We start from the raw sequence: 23,118 nt of genomic DNA on the forward strand, positions 1-23,118 counted from the left end.
TAGATACTATCATACACCTGGAACTGCAAGGAAGAATAACACACAATGTTTTTCTCCAGTAAATACTGGTGACAGAGAGCAATCACTATCCATGAGTAATATTTAACATGAGTAAACATATTTATGTTTTTAACTATAACAGCTGCTGGATCTCTACATGAGTATGCTTTGAGAAAAAATACTAGTTCCTGCAAGAATCAACAGAATGGACAAAACCAGTAATGCCAATAGTAGGCTACTTGCTGCTCATATTGATCTCAAAATTGCTCCAATTTAAGTGCAAACATTCTATGCAGATATAAATCACACTATAGGATCACCTATACATTCACCTCACCAGAGCATATTTGGCGTGGGTTATTCCGTGAGTGCCGTCTGCCATGCAGAATTTGGATGAATCTTGGTAGGATCCTAGAGTGACTTTCATGTCCTTCCCTTAAATGGCGGCGTTGAGCCATGGATGCGTATCCCTGTATCTTCACCAAGTTATTCACCGAAGGAAATAAAAAATCAGCTCTTCAGAATTACACTCTTCTAATGCACTGAAAGATACTCTGATTTTGGTTTTAAGTATCAGTGGAACATAAAATTTGTCAAATTCAAATGCTACCAAAAAAGATTTTAAAAGGATGCAGATTTAAAGAGCTGTAAATGGGTGCAGGTCAGTTACTTGTATTGTATGTGCTCTTCCTCAGAAACCAATACCTGGTTTTACTACAAAAAAAGAAAATCTGTTGGATTTAATGGACCAAAAATGTCAAGGTAGTTTCTGCACGAAGCTGCGAGACCCTCTCAGCTCCTAACATGCTGCTCCCAGCAGACAGAACATCTTGCCACAGCTTTCAGTCCAACTAGTACGAATACAGGAGGCACCGCTGCTCACATAAGCAGGTCAGATTAGCAGAAGAAAGTTTTAAAAAAAAAAAGTGTGAAACTGCCCGTTTTTCACTGTTTCACCCAAAAGAACTGTAGCCAAACTAACAGCTCTGTGTTGTTTCTGTTGCAGAAAAGCCTCCACAAACCACCCAGTTTGTTAGCGCTCTCCAGTCGCACACAGCGATCCAAAGCCGCTGCTCAACCCAGGTCGTTGGTCCTGCTGCCTCTGTCTTCACATCATTCTCCTTAACGCGAGGGATGTTCAATCCTTGCAAAGAGACATTGAATGTTTCTCCTGAAGAAGGGCAAGTTGAAGGTCCTTCTTACAACTTCGCGGTCTTGCTCCTAAGTTCACAACTCAGCACCTCGAGGGTAGAAATCTCAAGCTGAGACTTGCTGCATCTCCTACTTCTGTGTCTGAAGCACCCCGTATTCCTCAGAGGTCAGTGCTACGCTCACGCCAGCAAATTTAAAGAAAATACCGTTGTCAATACAGTACTGTCATTTAGAAACTCCTCTGCAGTTGGTTTGCCCGAAGTCAGACTCTCACCATCAATCCATCTCCTCTTCCTCCCCCTGAATTTGCAGAAAAGTGAGGACTGAACCCCTCAACGCCAAAGCCCGCTTCCAGAATATGTGAGCAGGGACGTCTCACAAGAAAAGCCTGAATCTTCCTGGGAGTTAACAAACAGCTAATAGGAAGGAAGGGAGGGGAAATGAATCCCAGGCTTTCTTAAAACATATCAGGAAACCCTACACTGTCTGTTCCCCCTGTCTCTTTCAATACAGGAGAGAGGAAATTGATAATGCTGCTTTACTTGGCAGTCAACATTTTCCTCTCAATTCTGTTTAACTATGTCCTGTATGGCCACAGATCCAACACAACCCCAATATACCATTACACACATCAGACTGAAGAAGTGTTTTGAAATATGGTGTATGAACTATCAATACTATGAAAGCAAATTAAAACAGGTAACCTTTAGTTAAGTCACAAGTGAAGTCAGTATTAACTAAATACAAAATACTGGCTTGAATAGACCTTACTAACAAAAGAATATCATTACAGTTTTGGCTGGGAAATGTTTGACTTTCAACATGAAATCCCGTGCAAATGCCACAATCTTGAAACGTGATGATCAAGAATGGTATTAAAATAAATACAAACTGATGCATTCCATTCAAATGTCACTTGTTTTCCAAATTCATTATAGTAAGCAGATGGACCACCACATACTACAGACATGCTACTCATCCTGGATCAAAGGCCTACCGAGCTTAAGGAAGGAAGAAAACAGTTTAAGGGTAAAAAACCACCCTGCTATACACTGACACTGTATAATATATTCAGGGTTCAAACAACAGAAATACTGAAATAAGACACAGCATCCATATTAAACAAAATTCCACATTTTCTTTTGCTGCTCATCACTGGGAGACACAAAGCAGCGGCTGCACTCAGATATGGGGGAGCAACAGCATCCGCAGAGATAACACTGCAACATGCTCTTGGCTGCTGAGTTTCCAAGTGGAAGCACAGAATGTGACCAGAAGACAACTGCAGCATATTGCCAACCATCAGGGCTTTCCTCCTGCCTGGCAGGCTGCTGCTTCTTTGAGGATTTGGAGTACACCAAGCCCCCATGACCAAAAGACCTGAACTGACAATCAAGTAGGATGCCAATGAAACTACACGTCTTCTTGCAGCAGCTGAGCCACCAGCTAGAAAAGTGACTCCTTGTCCCTGTGGCATTTTGAGTGTGCAGTGACACTAGTGGCACACAGCAGAAAGCTCACCGACAATTTGTCCAGAGGATTATTACAATAAAGCAAAGGGATGTTGTCCTTGCTTTCTTCATGTATCAAGTGCATGCAGAAGATTGATGACTTGAGTTGTAAAGTTGTTAAGTATACACAATCCTACTGAAAGCTAGCCATGAGCTACATCCCTGTTCACAAAACAAGCTTTTAATCTTCTTTCAAGCACTCAAATTTGTGCCTAGAAGCAAAGAAATTAATCACAACAATGGCTATGGCAGTGTGCAATCAGAAGGAAACAGATGGTGTAATGCACTGTTTTCCAAACAGAAGCAGCCTCTATCTCCAGGAAAATAATCTGAATATTTTCCCTTGCCATTGGCATTACTATAATAAAAGCTCCTATTAGAAGGATTTCTGCATCAGCAGACTACATAGCAATCTAAAGACAGTAACGTTCTTTGAGTGTTACTTGGTGTCCTGCTTTTGGCTGGGACAGAGTTAATTTTTTTCTAGCAGCTAGTATAGTGCTGTTTTGGATTTAGCATGAGGGCAGTGTTGATAACAGTTGCTGATCAGGGCTTACACAGAGTCAAGGCCTTTTCTGCTTCTCACACCATCCTACCCGCTGGGGGTGCACAAGAATTTGAGAGGGGACAAAGCTGGGACAGCTGAGCCCAACTGACCAAAGGGATATTCCACACCATATGATGTCATGCTTAGTAGGTATTTTTGGGGAAGTAGAAGGAAGGGGGTTGTTTGGAGTGATGGTGTTTGTCTTCCCAAGGAACCATGATGTGTGATGGAGATGGCTGAACACCTGTCTGCCAATGAGCAGTAGTGAATTAATCCCTTGGTTTGCTTTGGTTGCGTGTGTGGCTTTTGCTTTACCTATTAAACTGTTTTTATCCCAACCCATGAATTTTCTCACTTTTACCCTTCTAGTTCTCCCACCCATCCCACAGGAGGGGAGTCAGTGAGCAAATGTGCGGTGCTCAGTTGCTGGTGAGGGTTAAACCATGACAGTCTGGCAAAACCAACTACACTGAACCTTTCTGTTCTTTCACGTCACATAAACATTAACATTCAATTGGTAACACCTCCGTGGTTATCTTTAAATGACTATGAACAGCCTGATGGAACCAATAAAATCGTGGCAATGAAACAGGGCTTATTTTTCTCATGCTTCATTTCCAGGCCTGTTTCTGACCCCAAGCATAATGTTGCACACTGACAAGAGAAGCAGCCCCACTGACTTAACGTCTATATACTTCCTCCGCTTCCTCTTTTGAGCTCATGGAATCTCACGATATTTATTACCATAATGTCAAGTTTTTCTAGGAATCATTAAATCAAGCTGCATTTACTTTTATCACTACTGGGTGTTCTCATTGTCCCTTTCATCTTTTTGCCTGTGTAGGAGCCTTATCTTTATGGGACATCTCAAAGGCCCTACTGTGATTTTTCCTCTAAACCCTAACAATTATTTACAGGCCCTTCTTTACATACTTACATGTCACTGAAAAAGTTCACATTAGAGGACAATGTATGCCTCCTAACTGTACAGTGCAGGAGGCTCTGATAGCACAATCAAAGCTGCTCTGGTGTTTATCCTGTGTTTATTCCACTCCTCAAAACAAGTTTATCTTCACATCTGCTGATATGCCACTGCCACTGGTGTTGCCATTTCTCTTTAACTGTGGAGAAAGGGAAGAGAGTGCATCTCATGGACCAGAAAACATGACATCTCTCATGCCTGGCACTTTGAAATGTCACCATGCACACACTGCACAGGAGTCATCTATATCTACAATACCACTTCTCCTGTCTTGCCCCTGGAGTCCCTGCAGGGAGGAGCTTCTACAGAGGAACTTCAGTATCAGAAGTGTTATCGCATTCCTGATAAAAAAACAAGGATTGACTGCAGGAGAGTTCTCACATTAAGAACATAAAAGACTATGAAAATTACATGGGGAATTGCATCTGACACACACATAGGCAGAGCTCAGAAATTACTGCTTCTTTGAATAGTTTCTAAAAACAAAATATAAGGGTACATACAAGGTAAATCTCATTGTTTTTTCCAAAAAGGTGCAAGTGCAATGTGTATCTTTCAGCATCAGCACATTTGCAATAACAGTGGGAATGAAATGAGGGGGAAGAAAAGCAAAATGTTTAGATTTTTCTGTTTAAAGCATGTTCATCACTGATCTCTGCACACATTTAGTTTGTTGAGAACAGTGGTGCAAATAGAAAGCTAAATTGGACTCATACTGCACTGTTGAACAAAATCATCATTTTGTACATTAAAAATATAACATACAAGCTACTTCTAATCTGAAATGTAACCTGTTATAGAGTTGGACACCCATATACTGTAACAAGGGAGCACTGATTGCTGTCATGCTTGGTTTTGAGCTTCCTTATAAGCATATATGGATGTTGAATTATTGCAAGTATTTTGCTTCTGCTGATTTGTTTAAATTAAAACCAAGCTGACAAAAATTATTCCACATCAGAGGCTACTCACTACGCTAAAACAGGAAAGAGTCAGCTAGAGGCTGATATTTTTACACCTACAAATTCCACAGGGCTCTTGTAGAGGGAAAATGCTGAGAAAAAACCTGTTAAATAAATCATTATTCCACAATGCCAAGTAGATCAAAATACAACAAAAGAATGACTCTTCCTTTTTCAGTGTGGATGAGATGGATATAAAGTTTAGGTACATCTGTTGCCTATATTATTTTTATACGTGTTACAATTGGATAGGTGTGCTTATATTTCACTTCCAGGCTACGCTATAAGAAAATTCCCTCTAACAAGAAGGAAGGGCTCCCATAGTGCAATCTAGAGCATCTGTGAACTGAAATGACATTTAATAAAATTGCGTGGCATATAAGGAGAAGCTGAAATGGGTAGAAATCTGAGAAACAGAGATGGAGATATATCCTGGCAAAACTAAAAGCTATTGCAAACAAACTCAGTATCTCCCAAAAACATAGACAGTGATAAACTTTCTCAATATTTTGACATTAATTTACTGAAGGTTAGGAGTTAAAAGAATTATTTGGTTTCACAAGAAATCTACACAGAAACCCTGAATTCAGTTACAAGATCGAATTAGGTTAGTTGTCCAAGCTTAATCTTAACTGGATGTATCTGCTCAGAGACAAACCACGATTGTAATAAGCTTTTGATGAATATAAGTAGATCAGGACTGAGATAACTGGACAGCTTGCATTCTATTTATACTTGCACATTATGCTGCTGAACCACAGCTGCCAGTCTTTCTTTAAAGCCATCTCTCTCTAAAAAAAAAAAAATAGACTATTACCATATAAAATAAATCCTAGAACACAGAGAATTTAATAATTTAAATTTACAATAAGAAAAAACCTTGTGAGATATAAAAATAGAGTATGAATATTCTGGAAGTGTTAAAATTTAATTGTCAAGATAACAAAAAGCTTTTAAAGCCTAACATCTGTCCCTCTAATTTAAGTAATCTTATATTGCATGTCTGAATTTCCTGGGGGTTAGCAACAAATTTGACCTGTCTCCAGAAAAAACAAGTTCATCCACCATTAGTAATAGAAAGCACTCAGAAAATCACAGTGGATCAGACAAATAACCAGACGAGAACAGCTCTTTATTACCAGCCAGGCAAAGTGAGGTTTAACATCTAACAAAACAGCACTTCTAGTTTATTCTTTAATGTGAACCCTTTTGAAGGCAACTAGTAATAATTTGCAGAACTTCAGAGATGGTCTGGGAAGAAGCATGGAAGCTGCACTTAACACTGGTGAAGAACAGGAGGGCAGAAGGTGGGAAAAGCCTGATTAGCCTCTGGTGTCAATTCAAAGCTGCAGGTAAAGGCTACCATGATACTGGAGCTAATTAAGCAACTACCACCACAAGCTCACTCATTTATTTAAATTCTATTAGGTAAAATGACCTGGCAAATGGCAATTACAGGTTGGGATTGAGCAGATTTGTCAGAGGTATGAGGCCCACCTTCTTGGTTAGAAATGAAGGCCTGTGGAAAACAGATTAGGAAGCTCCCAGGAATTATTTTGGTCCTGTGTTTGATATAGGCCCATGCTCTCACCCCATCCCAGCTCTGTGGTCAGTACACGAGTGTTGCTGCTGCTGTGACAAAAACGCAAGGGAGGGAGATGACCATGACAGGCGGTGGGCTCGCAGAGAGGGGATTTTTGCAGCAAGAGGAGACAGAAAGTGATGGGAGACCTTTGATGTCATCACACAGCTGTCCCTGCACACCATGGAGTCACGACAAGGGGAAGCTGCTGACATAAACCAGATAAAACAATTGGCAGTCAAAAGAAGTGACTTAAAATGGTTTATCAAATGAAGCTTTATTGACAATGCCCTGTAAAGATACAACAGGCATATTGGCCATTCCCAGCACCTACAACCTGGGGCACAGTGGTCATTCCCATCACATGCCAGCTACGCCTATACAAAACAAAACAAAAAACCCCAAAAACTAAGGGGCTGAGGGCAAATAGTTGCCTTTATTGAGTTATGCTAGTGTTCAAAAATCATCTGCATCTGTGTGTATGTATGTGTAGATACATTTCTATATCAACCCATATGAACATAAAAAAATTAACAACATATGCAGTCAACAACACCGACTGACTTTCCAGCAAAGAAAATCAGCAGAATCAGCTGAGGAAGAGAAAGCCAAAATGGGATGTTGAAAGGTGCTTTGCTGGAATATAGGAATACTTTAATTACACTCAAAAGAGAGTTCTAGTTTAAATGTTGTTTCTTTTAATTACAGCAGGTACACGGTACTTCCCCCTTGGGCTGATTTCTGGCAGAAGCAGCCAGAGACGGAAGAGGGGTTTGTACGTGTTTGCATTCTGGCCAGATACTGCTGCTCTCCCAGCCAGGTCTGCCACATTTGAGATTAGTCATCAGCTCACTAATGAAACCTGCACTTCTTTCATTTCTCTACAGGAGACAGAGCAACCTCTTGCACCACTTAGGAACACACTTCTCAATTGTTCAGAAAGGCTGATTTTGCTGGGGTTCAGGATACTGCAAAATCCATGATTAGATGGTTGATTTTCAGAATGTTTTTCCTGAAGATGATACCTTTGACAATTACAAAGTGTGGAATAGAGTGTAAACTGCTGCTGGATCTGCATGTCTAGACAGCTTCCAGCAGAGGTGGTCCTGGCTGTAGCTTACGCTGTTCTCAATAATCTAATGTGTACAGTGAGAAATGACTGCTGTACACCTACATAAACAGCGGATATTGTCTTGCCGTGCTACCGTGGGCCAGAAGCACCCTTTGAGCCTTCAGTCTCTGCTACCGTAATTTCCTTCCTCTGAAAAACATTCTCTGTTGCCACATGCTTTGGGACCCAAGGGATCCTGTGCTCAGCTCTCACCTCTTCCATGTCAAGACTTCAATTCTTTCCCACATTTCACAATCCTCCCTTTTTAGCCTCTCCATGAATGGGGTATTAATAAAGCAAAAACATTTTCAGTTGAGTAGCTGCTTTGAAATTCTTCTACATGCACTGTTACACTGATTACAAATTTATATGGCAGTAATCCATTCAGCACAAAAGAAACAAGGCTATTAATACTTCACAAAGGTGGTATGCAGCTATAAGTAATACCTTTTAGGGACCTTTCAGAAATGCTGTAAAAATCCCTGGGCTGTAAGAACCTAATACTGTTAGGGTGCAGCTCAATAAGTTTTCTACTGCAGCTTTCTGAAATGGCCACAGGGGTCCAAGAGTGATAAATCATGTGTTTGGAGAAGGAATGAGATTTTCATAATATTAATGAGTACCAAGAATTCATGAAGTGCTGATTTTGATGAGCGCTCATGTAGGCCTCCAGCAAAATAGGATTTTCCCCATGTTACAGATATGCATATTTAATTGAACTGGGATGAAGGGAGTTACTGGTGGAACATTTCCCGGTTTACTAGACAGTCAAAGTTTTAGTCTGTTCAGAGTTAGCTTGCCTCATTCTGCTTTTCAGCTAGACAGTTCTAATAGACATATTTCAATTACACAGTCAGAATTTAAGACATTCAAGCAAATAGATGTAAACACAGAGTGACAGAGAGACCAAAGGTCTTAATGCCATCTGGAATGGTAAAGGACTAGGACAAGTCCACATTTAAGTTTAAAAATGAAAAGCTCTTTGACAACTAAGAATCAACAGACAATTTCCTTCTGAAAATGTAGAACAAATGCTGTATGATATGCAGTTGCTACAGCTGTAATTCTTAGAAAGACTGAAAAACCCACTCCATCTATAGCATGTTATCAGCAAGCACCAATGCTGAACACAGCCACAGTCACACAGGCACTTTGTTTGACCTGACTCTGTACTGGTGCCAGAGGGAGGATTCCTGCTCCCAGTAACCTTTCCCTCTCACTTCCCTGGTGTGGACATTTCCATTTGTGCAGCTGCATGGTGAATTATACAGGGATATGTTCCAGGTAGTAAAAGAAATGGGTACTGCAAGCTGTGCTTGTCTCTCTTTTGGATTCTTAGAAGAGATCTTCACATGATTTCATAAGATAGTACTACTGAGTACTATTTATGGCTATACACTTAGAGACCAAATAAAAGCACAATGTACAAATGCATTTGTGGAGTTACAGTCTCCAAATGAATTATTACATCAAAACATGTTGAAAGACACTGAAGATTTTGTGAATTAAAGATATGAAGAAGAAATAGGCAGTGATAAAATCATGCTTCCTCTTGACATAGTCTCATTGCATGAAAACACCGAAGGAAGTAACATGATTAGTATGGAAGCTACTGAGAGAGGAAAAAGACAAGACATTACCTTAAAAATTATATCTGAGCAAAAATATTTTCCTGCATATTTTCTCATGTAAATAGCGCCTACAAAGGGTACAAAATGTGGATCTGCACAGCTGTAGAGCTGTACAACCAAAGGTCAATTGCAGCCAGTAGCCCTTTCCTCCCTCTCAGATTTTGGTCTCATTTGTTACATTTGGATTCACAGATTATTATTTTCCAGCCAATCTAAATGATGCTTCTCACTTGTCAGTTAAAGATAGCGCTGTGCCAGCAGTTCTCATTTGTCCCCATACAGAAGAAATGTTACACTGCATGCTCTGCTGTCCATCAAGGATGTGCTTCTGAAAAGAGTGACTCTTAAAATAATTACCCCATTGCTTCACTCTTCATACCCAACTGACTTGGTCTATCCAAGTTTGTCTGAGGAAGATGTTGATGACACTGAAAGTACAACTATTCACAAAGAGGCAGCAACAATGCTCACACTACAGGACTGATACTGGGGACTTGGTCTCAGGGGATGAAGTAGTTGAGATCTTCGAGGAAGGTGATCTCCAGAAACCAACATCTCTTCCAGGTGATAATCCTGATCCCACTCTCATTTTTCCATCCATCATGCCATATGTAATGTCCCTGTGCATTTAAACTGTGTCTGTTTTAGTCCCTGCACACATCCCACCCACCTCACAGAAAATTGCTTTGGCCTCCAAACAACCTCCAGTGTTTCACGCCTGTGTGATTGACAACAGTTAGCAGAACAGGGTGGTCAACAATCAGCAACGGAACTCTAAACGCAAGGACAGGTTCATCTCAGGAATCATACTTTCATTATGCAATCAAGCATAAATCAGAGACTCAGTCACAGGAGCGATCTTTGCTCAGACTAGTGGTGTGTAGAGGCCACAGCACCAGGTGCCTCTATTAATAATGCACGGGTCTGCATGGGATATTTTTTATTTTGTACTCTTAAATACAGGCAGCGCATCTGGAAAGCATCACACATACTAACCTTCCCCATCAGAAGAACATATGGGATTTCCAGATGTATCCTTGGACTCAGAAGCAGGTATGAAAATGAAACAGAAGAGACACGGATGCTGCAGTTCATGTTAAAGATACACGATAAACAAATGTTTTAGAACTTCCCAGCTGATCCTGAATCCAAATAAATCCAAATCAAATCCAAGTTACATCAGGGAAAAGGTTGTTTCTGAGTGCAGACACTTTGCAGAACACTGGCTTAACTATAGTTTACATAGCTCTTTATTAAACCATTAATTATACCATGCAAGCTTTCCTGCATCAAACTTTAGTGGTAGAGTACTCTGCTTTGCAGCTACATGCCTGGACTTCGCTGCTGTCATGGATACTTCTAGTATCTTGTAACATCTCCCTATACACAACCATTTAATTACCTTCAACATTTCACTACTACAATGTGTAGTGTATGGATACGGTAAAAAACAAAACAAAAAATGGTAAATAACTAAAAAACTACAACTGGCTACTATGAAAATTAACAAAAACCAGATTATTTAAAATAGTAAGATCTAGAAGCCTTCATAATCTCCCTGTGTTTTGATGTATTAAAGTTCCATTTAGAGTGAGCAGAAAATCTTTTGCTCAAGAAATAAGCTCTGCCACAATGGCACTGGAGAGCTTGTATGCTTTGCTGGAAAGATTTTAACCAGTGGGGCAATTTTTAACGCTGTGGGCTGCCACCAAATTCCACAAGCCAGTCAACAGGTCCCATGTGCTCTGCCCATGTACCCAAGGACAAGGGAGACTCCTGGAGCATCTCCATCCCAGAACTCAACCGAGCATGTCCATAATAAGTAGATTGGTTTTGAGCAGAGGGTTGGACTGGATGACCCTGGAGAAATCCTTTCTAATCTAAATTATTCCATGATCATCATACCCACTTAGCTCCCTTGCTGTTATCCAGCTGTGCTCACTGCTTTGATTCCCACAGAGAAAAAGGGAACCATTTTCAGTGCTTAATTTATATCAGTTGTTTCAATTTCCCAGTGAATTAATAATTTAGCAGAATTTTATCTTCCTCATTTTAGAGTTATGTGAAGAGGCCAAGTGGTAAAGAAAAACATTAAATTATTTACAAGTTGTACACACATGCAGGCAGATAAATGGTGTAGCATTATATATTTAACAGTTGTTAGGAAGTACAGAAACTATAAGCATGATAGCCAAACTCCCTTGTCAAAGGAGAGAAAAGTAGTCTTCAAGTCTGTGTTAACTTTTTTAGACATTAAAAAGAGCTAAAGAAAATGTATTTAAGGTAGATATAAAGCCTGTACAAACTTCAGAGCTATCAGAGCAAGCAGTTTCTGGCTGCAAATGAAGGAATGAGGCTCCATTTCCCTACTGGCAGAATTCTTCAAGAAAGGCAATTAAAGCCTTGTTCTGTGTTTTAGCAGGATGGAATTGAATAAATCACAAGTGTGCAGAACTTTCAAGTGCTGGCAGCTGATTAGGTTATCACAGACTAGGAGAATAATTATAAATTCACTTGTAATGGGTGGATAGTGCTATAAAACAATGAGGCAGCCCTAGTCCTCAAGTCTCCAATAACCAGCTCTATCCAGTTCACTTAAATGAAGGATTATGTCTTCTTGCTTTGGTGCTTGAGAAATAAAGAACTAAGAAATAATATTAAATTGCTGAATTTTTATACAACTCCAAATAACCTTTACACATGATGATGACGAGTACAGCAAACAGAATTCCTCATAATTCAGCCTTTTAAAATGTATTTACTGGCTTACACAGGCAGCTGAACAATCTCTTTCAAATAAAATTTAACCAGAAATCCATTTGAAAAATGGAAATAGGTTTGAAGTATCATTCTCTGAATATTTAACACAAAGTGACCATGATAAAGAACAAAATACTGCTATACTATTTTTTTCCCCCCTGTAACTTCACATTTTTCTTGAAAACTGATTTAAGAGATATTTCTTTCTTAATGTCCATATGTTTTACACAAAGACCTTCTGTTAAAGTTAATCTGGCTATCTGAGCCCCCTTCCTCCAAATGCACACAGACAGACATAGTCATTAAAGGATTGGCTGAACAAGTTCTCCTTTCTTTTCTGAAGGGGGCCCCTCTGACAAAGGACCTCGGAAAGCCATCTTTATTGTCAGGCACTGGATGATGCAATCTCTTATGGCAGTGAAAATTTAGGACCCACTTCCTCTATGTCCTGACAAATAGTCACGTCTCTTATCCACACTGTATTAGCATCGTTCTACCCTCCGCCTTTGACAAACAGTTATGGCTTTTCATTGATTTTAAGTTCACAGAATCACAGAATGTTAGAGATTGGAAGGGACCTCGAAAGATCATCTAGTCCAATCCCCCTGCTGGAGCAGGAACACCTAGATGAGGTTACACAGGAATGTGTCCAGGCGGGTCTTGAATGCCTCCAGAGTAGGAGACTCCACAACCTCCCTGGGCAGCCTGTTCCAGTGTTCTGTCACCCTTACTGAGAAGAAGTTTCTTCTCATATTTAAGTGGAATCTTTTGTGTTCCAGTTTGTACCCATTACCTCTTGTCCTATCATTGATTGTCACTGAGAAGAGCCTGGCTCCATCCTCATGACACTCACCCTTTATATATCTGTAAACTTTAATGAAGACACCCCTCAGTCTCCTCTTCTCCAAGCTAAAGAGACCCAGCTCCCTCATAAGGGAGGTGCTCCACTCCATCATCTTTGTTGCCCTACACCGGACTCTCTCCAGCAGTTCCCTGTCCTTCTTGAACTGAGGGGCCCAGAACTGGACACAATATTCCAGATGTGGTCTCACCAGGGCAGAGTAGAGGGGAAGGAGGACCTCTCTCGACCTACTAACCACCCCCCTTGTAATACACCCCAGGATGCCATTGGCCTTCCTGGCCACAAGGGCACAGTGCTGGCTCATGGCCATCCTGTTGTCCACCAGGACCCCCAGGTCCCTTTCCCCTACACTGCTCTCTAACAGGTCATTCCCCAACTTATACTGGAACCTGGGGTTGTTCCTGCCCAGATGCAGGACTCTACACTTGCCCTTGTTATATTTCATTAAATTTTTCCCCGCCCAACTCTCCATCCTGTCCAGGTCCCACTGGATGGCAGCACAGCCTTCTGGCGTGTCAGCCACTCCTCCCAGCTTGGTGTCATCAGCAAACTTGCTGATAGTACACTCTATTCCCTCATCCAAATAATTGATGAATATATTGAATAATATAGGCACCAGTACTGACCCTTGAGGCACTCCACTAGATACAGGCCTCCAGCTGGACTCCACCCCATTGACCACAACTCTCTGGCTTCTTCCCTTCAGCAAATTTGCAGTTCAGGGGAAACCCCTTTGAGCACCTCATACAAGGTCCACCACACCCAGAAGGTAGTTCTCTATCTATAACATGTGTTAAGCCCATAACCTCTGGAAAGGGCAAAGGCAGCCTCAGGGCTTGCCACAACTCCCCAGAAACAGGCAATCTGGCTGGGAGCTCACTCCTTCCCCTGGTGCAAGCCCCTGCCTCCTCTCACCAGCAAAAGACCACGAGGCACAGGAGGCAGAAGGTTCCCCAGCAGGGCAAATGTGGCTGCTGGTGAGAGTTTGAGGTAAGCGTGCCAGCTCAGGGGAGGCCCATCAGTGTGACTGCAGCATGAGGGGAAGGGAGGCTGGACCTGTGTGAAGGAAAATGTTGGGCAGAAAGAGTCATCTTTGAGTGAGAGGAGACACCACGAGGAGGCCTGTGGAAGGGAAGGGACTTGGTCCAGGGGAGGCTGAGGAGAGGCAGCAGAGACTGAAGGATAGCAAGGAGATAAAAGGAGATACAGGCACTGGAAGAAGAGGGGTAGCGTGAGGCTGAGTGCAGCAGATGGACCTCAGGCGGGAGACCAGAGCAGGGACCTGCTTAGGAGAGCAGTAACAGGGAACAAAAAGGCCAAGGTGAGAGTTAACTTGTCGCGGTTGAGACGGACAAACGACATAGACCAAGTTCTTAAGTACAAACAGCAGTCTCCATTTATTGCCACAAACGCCTTTTTATATAGTCTTTACCAGTTCATGTGTCTTTCTGCTATTGGTTACAGTCTACAACAGTAACATATCATTGGCTAATTTTACTTATGTCAATGTTGCTCTTTTACTCCCTTCTTTTTCACTGGTACATCTTAATATCTCCAGATACTCCTTTACTCCCATCTTTCTCATGGGTAGGCCTTAATATCTTCAAGGCTAATTTCTATTCCCTCCGTCAGGGAATCCACAGTCCCACCGTAGTTTCCCACATTAACTTCACAGGACTCATATGGGGAGAGAGCAACTTTACCATGCAAGGGAAACTGCTTGTGCTTTGCCTGAACTCCTGTGCACTTGCTGTTCGGTGTGGACTGATGGACACTTCACTTGGGAATAGCTGTTGTGCTGTAGTGTATTAAAGAAAACAGACAAGCAAGACTTGGGATCACACCGTTCATATTCTACCAATATCAAAACAGCAGGGACAGAGGCGGTGAGAGAGCAGTGCACACATGTGAACCAGATATCATGGTAAGAAACAACCTAATTACAGCTTATTTGGACATTACAAGTATTGACTGTAACTCCTTGGTGAGTTACCTGCACTTATATGATCTTACAGAAGACAATTAGTGGCCTACAGATCAAAAAAATCCAAGACCCTGGAGGAGCAAACATTTGGCAGTCAGACAAATGTAGATTAACCTTGTTTGCTTTTCAGAGTGTATCTTACAGTTCAAATCCATTACTTAAGGCACTTTCCCAACCGATGGAAAAAACTTGAGAGCTTGAATGTATTCATATCAAACTGCAACACAACAGGAACTGATAGCATAGGCAAATTAGGAAGTATAATATGTATTTCTCACATTAACTTTGCAAACATTATAAATAAATAATAAAAGTTAATAACCAGTAAATGATCAAAATGTTCTCAGATAACATTTAAGATAAATAATTGAGCACTGCAAGATATATTTATTATGAGTATCAACTCCTAAATGGAAAAAAGAAACATACAACAAGTATGTTTTATATCAAGGCTATAAAACCAGTAGCCAGCTGCCACGTGGTTGGGATTTTCTTGGTCAGAAGAGGATAAATAGCAAACCTTAACAATATTTGTAGCTCTCAACAGATGGCTTGGAAAAAACTCAAAAAAAGTGTCTCAGAAAAAACAAAAAAACAAACCAACCAACCCCAAACAAATAAATTGCTTCTAGTTCTTCTTATCATTGCACTTGATCACTTAGATACTTTAAAGTTGTTGCTAATATAATGTACACTTTGTCTCTACTTTAGTTTTAAGCCACAATGCTTTTCAGATTGTTCTATCCCATTTCATTTTGGCTTCAGCTACGGCAAAACTGCAAATTGCAGTTGATAATATTCACTGAACCAGAAAGGAAGAGAAACTTACTGGCTCACTAAAAAGTAACAACAAAGTGTCAAACTAAAAGTAACGCTTTCAGACACAGTCTGTACCTTCAGCTTTCAGCTTGGTGCCTTCCCAGATCACCATCCTATTGCAATTTTCTTCAGACATACTGCAAGGTCAAGATGCAAAGGGGAACACAGAGTTTAACTCAATCACTGGTTGCACCTACATCCTATTTACTCACATTCTGAGTTAAAAATCTGGTATTTGAAGAAATTCCTGTATTGGTTTATACATACTAGAAATCTGAATTGCCATGTAATTTCTAAATATACAGTTTTCATCTTCAAAGCCTGCTGAAAAATATTGCTTGAGACATCACGTATAATATTTGTTTAAGATGCGTGAAGAATTCTGCAAAAGAGTTTGGATAAGTGGTGCCATACAAAATGTAATTATTCCTACATTTTACAGCAGCGAATTTAAAATTTTGTGTAAAAACAAATTGTGTATCACATCTTAAAGTGCATCACTCTTCAGGCACTGGCAGGGAAGAGAAGGAGCAGAAATGTCATGTGTTTCTAATTCATGCAACATGGAAGACTAAGAAGCTGATACTACACCCCCTGAAATGAACCCCAAGATAACCGATGAGTTCAAAATTAACTAACTTGAACCCTGTCAGAGGAAAGCATCAAGAAGTCCAAAGTCTTGGTCCAGAAACTGGGTTTAATGGGCAGTGGATCCACGCAGATGTCTGCAGAAATCAAGTACCCACAGTGCTGTGACAAACTGAGCAAGAAGCATCTCTCTGCCTTGCCAGACAAGGAATCAACAGCCATAATGTTCAACCACAAAATACCCATTTCAGATTCGAGGTTAACAAAGACAAATAAAAGTAGAGTTCTACTGCATCCCTGTTCCTCCAGCACCACAGCCACGTGTCCCCACCACTGTCCTGCTACCAGCTCAGGTGAACACAGGGTGAGGCAGGGCAGCCTACAGATTTGACAGTAAGAACACTTCTTCTCTCCCCTCCCCCAAAAAAGCCAGTTTTCTTTTGAACCAACAAACTGAATCAGTTCAATGCTTCAGATAACTGCGAGGTACCCGTCTCTTGCCTTAGTTTCACCAGATGGCATGTGGTTTAAAAAAGCATTTTAACTTAAGCCAAGGGTGATTATTATCCACGGATGGTTCCCAGAATGGACACAGAGCAGCCCCTTCCAGATGGAGCTCAGAGGAGTTGACTCCTGCACTGATGGGTGTTCAGAGGACACTGTCCCTTTCCACTCACTGTAGAAGGCAGCTCATATCATCCTTAAAGGAATAAAACTGGCCTGTGTGAACACCTGCCTGTAGTAAAATGCCATATAAAATAATTATCTAGTTATCTGAATTCCTCAGTTAAATGGAGACAGAGCTAATAGAAACAACATCTTTTGTCTACATTGCAATGAGTCAGAGTATTTACTAGTGCTTTGGCACAGAGCTCCTTCCATACCTCTGTCATGTTATCTAGAGGTAGGCTGGGAAGGTATTTCACAACAAATGCAAGTTGAGTCATAAGGCCAAGACTTTCAAAAGAGAAAACTTCACCTGCATAAAGCCAAATGAGGCCGTCATTTTCCAGCTTTCCAAGTACAGTGTGATTCTATCCAAGTACAGTGTGATTCTACGCCTGAACTCATGAAAAAGTATATCAATTCTAACTTTATTTTTTTTTTTTAAGTATAAAGTTAAATTTAAGGGATTAATTGTTCCTGCTGAGGCAAGTGATAGACAGATAAAGTCAGTTCAAATTACATGACCAACAAGCTGAAAAGAATGAATAGTCTCTAACGACAAAATGAGTTGATTCTTCACATGGGATAATCTTCCAACTGAATGACTTTTGAGTTGGACAGTGTCAAGCAATTATTTCGGCAAGCAAGCAGCTTCATTGCTTCCTCTAGTATGTTATATTTTGCTTTTCAGTCATGCATCCTGTGACATAGTTTTATAAAACAGAAAATCAGGTTATCTCCATAACTTATTATGCTTTGTTGGCTGCCTTCAGAAAGAATCATGATTTATTTATTTTTCCAGCAAAGACTAATGTCTCTAACCTGTTTTTAGAAATGAAAGAAAGAACAATTTTAGATAATAATTTGGTTATTCAGACATACTTTGCACTATCTTTGTAGTAAAAGATAATATGTTTCATAGGCTTCCAGAATTCTGAATAAGGGATCTAGAAATAAAATACACATTATATTTGCAGTCACAAGAATATTAAAGTCTCCTCTGCTTCAACAATACTGTTTTGCTAAATTCTGCTAATCATAAATTTCTAGCCATTTTTTTAACAGAAAATTTTTTGCTACACAAAATTATTTTCGGACCAAAAAATAAGCTTTTTGCCATGAAGATGTTTCCACAGTTGGCTGAAATTTTGCTTTTAGTAACACAACATATTACTATGAATTTCAGTTTGAGAAAAAAAAAATTCACCGAAATTTATCTTCTTCCTTTTTTTTTGCTGAGAGCTTCAGCAGAAAAATGTCTTTTCATTACAAACACGGCTAAAGCTCTAACAAGGAAAACATTCTAATCCACATACTGAGGGCAAACCTAGGGCAAAAGATTTGTTTGCAAGATGGTTTGGGACCAACTGTTTTCAAAATGCTTCATAAATTAAAAGCTTTATTGAAAATGGTTGTTTTTTGGTTTGGGTTTTGTTTGTTTGCTTTTTTGTTTGGTTTTTTGTTTGTTTGTTTGTTTTAAACTGGCCTAATTTCTTAGGTGGCAATAATGTGGTTTATTACTAGAAGTCAAACTACTTCTTGACATTACAAACTTTTGTTTCAGGAAGGAGCAGTTTTGTTAACTGACAATTTAATATCTGTCAGAGCCTAACAAGCGAACCAAGTGTTGACTTCCCACAATATAAAACCACAATTCTGCCTTAAGCATTATGAAATGTGATGTTTTATGTAATTTCCAATCAACTTCTCAAAAAAAACCCAAAAAAGATACAATGATGAAAACTAAAACATTGGTGCAAGAACACTATTTCATAGCTTACTGTTCATAACATAACTTCAGTTGCTTACTGACAGAAGCAACTGAGGTGAAGAACAAAACCAGGTAATCGTCCTGGATATCCAGGTTTCCCTACAGCCATCACCAGATGCCACCCTGGCTGCCTCCAGGCGAGACAAGATGAGGTGACTGATGTTTCCCTGGGCTCCCACCCTGGCCATGCCCTGAATTTATCAGGGGAGGAGACACCAAGCTCTCCCTTACCCTGCTCCTTCCCATCCCACCCCATCCCTAGGGAAAGGAAACCAAACAACTGAGCTGGGCAGGAGCCACAACAGGACTCTCAACTCCGAGCAGAGAACCAGACCTGCCAAGAGATGCCATGGGGCATGCACCCCTTATTTGCCCAAGTAAGAACAAGCACAGCTAGAAAACTGCTTGAAGCCTCCTGAAGGTACTGTGGAGTGATGCGCCTGACCTTATTTCTTGCTGGGAACGTTCCTCCCTCATCAATTCCACCACGCTTGTCTGACGTTCCCTTTTTTGGCCGTGTCTAATACAGATAACAAGTTACTTGAGGCAAGGAGCTGTCGAGTGTGGTACAGCTCATCTGCAAAGGGCTTGGCAGCCTGTGCAGCGCCGTACCCGGGAACAAAAATAGAGCAGAGCAGATGACCAACCTTTAAAACAAACACATTTTCATTTATTCATAGCTTCGTAACTTATTCACTGGCTAATGTGTTATTAGTAACACTTAAAAAAATCAGGCTTTCACCCTTAAAGATTTCCTTTCTAAAGGAAAGTTCAAATTAAGCTTCCCCCTCCCCCCCCAAGTATTTAATGAATTCAATGGTAATTTTCAAAGTCTGAGATTTTTGGTATTAATGATGCCATAAAATTAAACCATAGAATCATGTAATAGTTTAGATTGGAAGGGACCTTCAAAGGTCATCTGGTCCACCCCCCTGCAATGAGCAGGGACATCTGCAACTAGATCAGGTTGCTCAGAGCCCCGTCCAGCTTGGCCCAGAATGTCTCCAGGGATGGGGCATCTACCACCTCTCTGGGCAACCTGGGTCAGTGTTTCACTACCGTCAGTGTAAAAATTTTCTTCCTCATGTCTAACCTGAACCTCCCCCACTTTAGTTTAAAACCATTACCCCTTGTCCTGTCATAGTAGGCCCTGCTAAAAAGTCTGTCCCCATCTTTATTATAGGTCCCTAAATCTGATACTTTACTAATTTCTTCCCGAGTACTTCACAGCTTCAGCAAACTGCAGCCAGTAGAGCTGCCAGCTCAAGGCTCAACAAGACAAATGGCCCACGACAGCCAAGGTGTCCCACACAGACCTGGCCAGGCAGTGGGGCAGGATTTATTGGGGAGGGGCTCTGCAAACCCCCAGCACAGCACAGCACAGCACAGCACTCAGTGTGGCCCACGCTCCCTGCACAGGACAGCAGCACACTCGTGGCAGGGACCGATTAGACCTGTGAGCCTTTCTCTTCACACTTACACGAGGCTTGTAAGGCTGTACAGAGGCTCATGAACAAAACCAGACACCTTTCAGTTACCCCACAAGCTGATCTGCTGCTAGGAGCAGAGAAAAAGGTTAGAAAATAATGGAAAGTAAGCATACAAGTTGTCTTGCTTCCTTTTCTTCCATGTGTATCTCTAAACCCGAATACTATATATTGCATTTGCTCCTATTTAATGTCATAGGGCTAACTCACTATACCAGCCACACTTCGTACATCTCACATGTCACAGATTTTCCCAAATTGCCTGTCAAACCAGCAAGGCTGCTAGTCCGGGGCAGTGTCGATAATGAGCAAGTGGGAAGGCTCTCGTACCACCACCTGCTCCTGCTTTCCTTCTCAGGCAGAAGACACACCAGAGAGCCACCAGCGACACCTGCAAAAGGTCAGGAGCTACTCGATGGGAAAGGATGGGAGAGGAACTCCTGAGGGAACATGGGGGAACAGGAGGGGCTTCTCTGCAATGTGAGTGCCAAACAGTAACACCCAGATGCCTTCCTGCCTTGGCAGCCACACATCGGGACTGCCTCGAATACCTGTATTTCCCTTCCAACCACTCCTGGATCTCTCTAAATTCTTGCCCTCCTTAAGGGATAAAAATTTAAATACTGCCTGTTCTCACCAGCTCTGATAAGAGTTCCCTGCAGCATCATGCAAATGACATGCAGAGTCTTTACTGAATTCAGTCTTAGACTGAAAGAACCACTGGGCGGTGGGAGGGTGGGTAAAAATTATGTCAAATCAAGTCCAAAGTTAATTGCTTTGTTTCCACATTTTAAAAGGCAGGTGGTAGGATGCAGAAAAGTTTGTTCCAGATTTTTTGAAGGCTGGATCGGAACAATTAGCAATACTTCGACTTAAATGACTGCTAAGCACACTGTGCAAAATTAACAATATAGCATACCTTCATTCTCCTGAATACGAAATGTATGGCAGCCCTTTGTGCCATCCAGCTTTCATCAGACCTTTTTAATTCCCTGTTAGATCTTCAAACATGTAAACAATTGCTTTGAAAAACCCCTTCACCTGCCACACTGCAATAACTCATTTTCTGTCTTCATGCAACAACAGAAAGAAACTGTTTCTATTAATAATCCTCTCCTGCTTCAGGCTGTGTGCTCTCAAATCAATTCAGGTATACTGTTTTCAAAGGAACTGACGGTGCAATGATGATGCCTCCAAAGTTAGCAGCAGATTGCAATGTCCTTGAAGAGCAAGTATGGCATGAGCTGAAGGTAAGAAACACTGAAGAGACTTAGAAGGTGGAAATTAAGAAAGGATACAATTAGAAAGCTCAGAATGCTATGTGTTGGTTTGTATTTTTTCCTTGCCTTTACTTTGTAAGTTACTTCAAAAGTGATTTGGATGACACGGAAAAGACCTTTTTCTTTTCTGTAAGCTGCTGACACCATTTTGATCACCATGAACAACTTCAGTGGCTTCCTCCTGCTCTTTCCAATGTGCTCAGACATTCTTTGCCTCTTTTTACCTTCAAATCTCTAGTATCAGAACTCCAAAGCACATCCCACAGGCCACTTGCAGCCTCAGCAGCCTTTGCACAGAACCCAGAAAGGGGACTTTTGACTGTGGCTGTCCTCAAAAAAACCAGCTGTGCCAGGATCACAGCAAATGTCTAGGTCCTAAGCAGACTGGAGCTGTCTCATAATTAGAGTCTCCCATCTACTGAAGCATGAATTAAGTAATGATGATGAATTTCCATCCATCTCGTGATTCTGTGTATGTAGGTCATATTCCATCATAACTATTAAACATAAAGCTATTGTGTTTTGGATACTGTGTTATGGGAGCCACAGGTTCACGTCCAACTAAATGACTATCTATGAGCAAAATATCCAGAAAATCTTCTTATACAACCTTATTTCTGCCTTCTGTTCTCATCCAAGCTGCACAAACACAGCCGTTTTTTGCTTCCTTTCCTTACCCTGTCTTTCTCCTTCTCTTCTTCCACTGTTCACAGTCCTCAGAGAAAATCCCTCCCTCAAAAATAAATGTGTTTTTTTTCTCTGCTTTTTTTGTTACATTGAACATTCATGTGGGAGCTTTAATTTTGTTCAGAAGTATTTTTACAAGAAAAGACCATTTTATATAAGTGTACTTTGTCATTAAAAATGTGCTGAATGTCTAAGTAAAATTTGTGCGAAAAAAGTGAAATGCTAAGTAAAAAAAGTATCAAGCCGCCTTTATTATAATAAATCCACTGGGTAATAACAACCAAGTTACAGACTCAGCTGGAAGCTGAAAACAAAACACAGCGAAACTACGCAGTGTTTGGAGAGAGGAGTGCACGGTATATGGGAGCAAGAGGGGAATAAGTTGGGTAAGTTCTGCCTGGCCACACAGCAGGAGCCTGCCTGAGAGTTCAGGCACTTCTCAGAGGCACGCTGGCTATCAGACAAACCCACTCTTAGTTTTCATCTCTCCACATCAATTCACCAAATGATTCTCTCCTTCACTGCAATAAATCCAAAAACTGAAAACGCTGAGATAACGCAAACAGGGAATAATCAATTCAATTACAGATACTCTGTGGCAGCAGGATACAGAGCAGCAGGAAACATTAAAGTTTGGCAGGGCCTTTCCACAGCAGTTGCTTCAGGAGGTGTCATGTCTGTAGTAACACAAGTCAGGTAAACACGGAAAGAGGAAACATGAGTCACGCAACACACC

At 41.0% G+C, this 23,118-nt stretch overlaps 1 protein-coding gene across 3 annotated transcripts in view; it reads right to left on the minus strand.

The window, feature by feature from the left end:
* The window catches only part of MCF2L (MCF.2 cell line derived transforming sequence like), a gene marked incomplete at both ends in the record, with an annotated part of 152,814 nt that overhangs the window by 97,186 nt on the left and 32,510 nt on the right, over positions 1–23,118 (minus strand). Inside the window, one exon of one of the 3 annotated variants that reach the window (XM_080362883.1) lies at positions 338–458. The exons of the other annotated variants lie outside the window; for them this stretch is intronic. Within the exon in view, the coding sequence (XP_080219009.1) occupies positions 338–458 (121 nt within the window). Of the gene's footprint in view, positions 1–337; positions 459–23,118 lie in introns of those variants that run through there. 3 annotated transcript variants of the gene reach the window in all.

This window comes from Nesoenas mayeri, assembly GCF_963082525.1.
Source record: "Nesoenas mayeri genome assembly, chromosome: 1".
Taxonomy (NCBI): Eukaryota; Metazoa; Chordata; class Aves; order Columbiformes; family Columbidae; genus Nesoenas; species Nesoenas mayeri.